Source organism: Sinocyclocheilus anshuiensis, unplaced genomic scaffold (genome assembly GCF_001515605.1).
Source record: "Sinocyclocheilus anshuiensis isolate Anshui unplaced genomic scaffold, SAMN03320099.WGS_v1.1 scaffold1079, whole genome shotgun sequence".
NCBI classification, from domain to species: domain Eukaryota; kingdom Metazoa; phylum Chordata; class Actinopteri; order Cypriniformes; family Cyprinidae; genus Sinocyclocheilus; species Sinocyclocheilus anshuiensis.
Window position 1 is genome coordinate 403,963 of NW_015548207.1, and position 1,085 is coordinate 405,047.

Genomic DNA, 1,085 nt, shown 5'->3' on the forward strand with positions numbered 1-1,085 from the left:
AGATCATAATTAGCTTTAAATTACCTTTCTCACTTCATAATGACAAAAAAGAGCTATTGTTTGTCTTTTAATCATCAAAAAAAGTGTTTTGTTTTTTTTTGAGACGGGAAATGTATAAATGTTCTTAATTCTTTCTGAATGTTTTTCAGATATATCTTGTTTTAATGGAAACCCTCTTTGCACTTTTATATTTTATTATTTCTAAGTTTGTGTTCTAATATTTGTTTGTTTGTTTTTAACAGGAAAAGATTCATATCGAGCTCAGTCAGTCTTTCGAAAAAGATGAAACGTCCATCAAAAATGAGGACAGTGAGAAAATCTCAGAAAAGCCAGAGAAAACAGACCCACTGTCCAAGAAGACACTCTCAAGAGGTGTGTGTGTGTGTGTGTGTGTGGCTTTGTTTTTTTGGCAGAGGAGGTGTTTTCTCACAGGCCAGATGGATGCAACAGAATGTGTGTGATGAATCTCTCTCCATCTCTCTCTCAGATCCCAGTCAGGACTACACAGACTCCACAGGAGTAAACCTCCACGAATTTCTGGTCAACACGCTGAAGAACAACCCCCGGTGTGTGAAAATCCCCCCGCCATCTCATTATCACACCCTCACACGAGCACCACTGCTACTTCCTGTCGCTTCATTGAGCTCCTTCCCAAAATCCCATTTAAAATGTATTCTTGGGTTACTATAAATAGGGACATATACATTTTATTTTTTTCCCTAAAGGTTTTTTTGACCATTTTATATTTACAATATATTTTTATATTTTTAATATATAATGTTTCTTAATAACTTTGATATTTTAATTAAACGTATAAGAGAAGTACTGTTTTCCACATGTCTTGCAGCTCTTATCAGTTGGTAATGTGGATGGATGCAAGGCTTGTAGGCACACATTTGAATATTCTAGCACTTGTGCGCTAGATTCTCATCAGGTTGATGAGCTGTGATAAACGCTAATGAACGCTGTTCTTACAGAGACAGAATGATGCTGCTGAAACTCGAGCAAGATATTCTGGACTTCATTAGCAACATCGAGTAAGTTGAGCCCAAAAAACTGGAGAACAGTTTAAATTGACATAATTT

The 1,085-nt window shown here is 36.0% G+C and overlaps 1 protein-coding gene across 2 annotated transcripts in view; it reads left to right on the top strand.

Annotated features, from left to right (window-relative positions):
- The window catches only part of LOC107653591 (R3H domain-containing protein 1), a 40,581-nt gene that overhangs the window by 16,177 nt on the left and 23,319 nt on the right, over positions 1-1,085 (top strand). Inside the window, exons 1-3 of one of the 2 annotated variants that reach the window (XM_016440333.1) lie at positions 212-372; positions 488-566; positions 978-1,037. The exons of the other annotated variant lie outside the window; for it this stretch is intronic. Of the exons in view, the coding sequence (XP_016295819.1) occupies positions 985-1,037 (53 nt within the window). The 5' untranslated portion in view covers positions 212-372; positions 488-566; positions 978-984. Of the gene's footprint in view, positions 1-211; positions 373-487; positions 567-977; positions 1,038-1,085 lie in introns of those variants that run through there. 2 annotated transcript variants of the gene reach the window in all.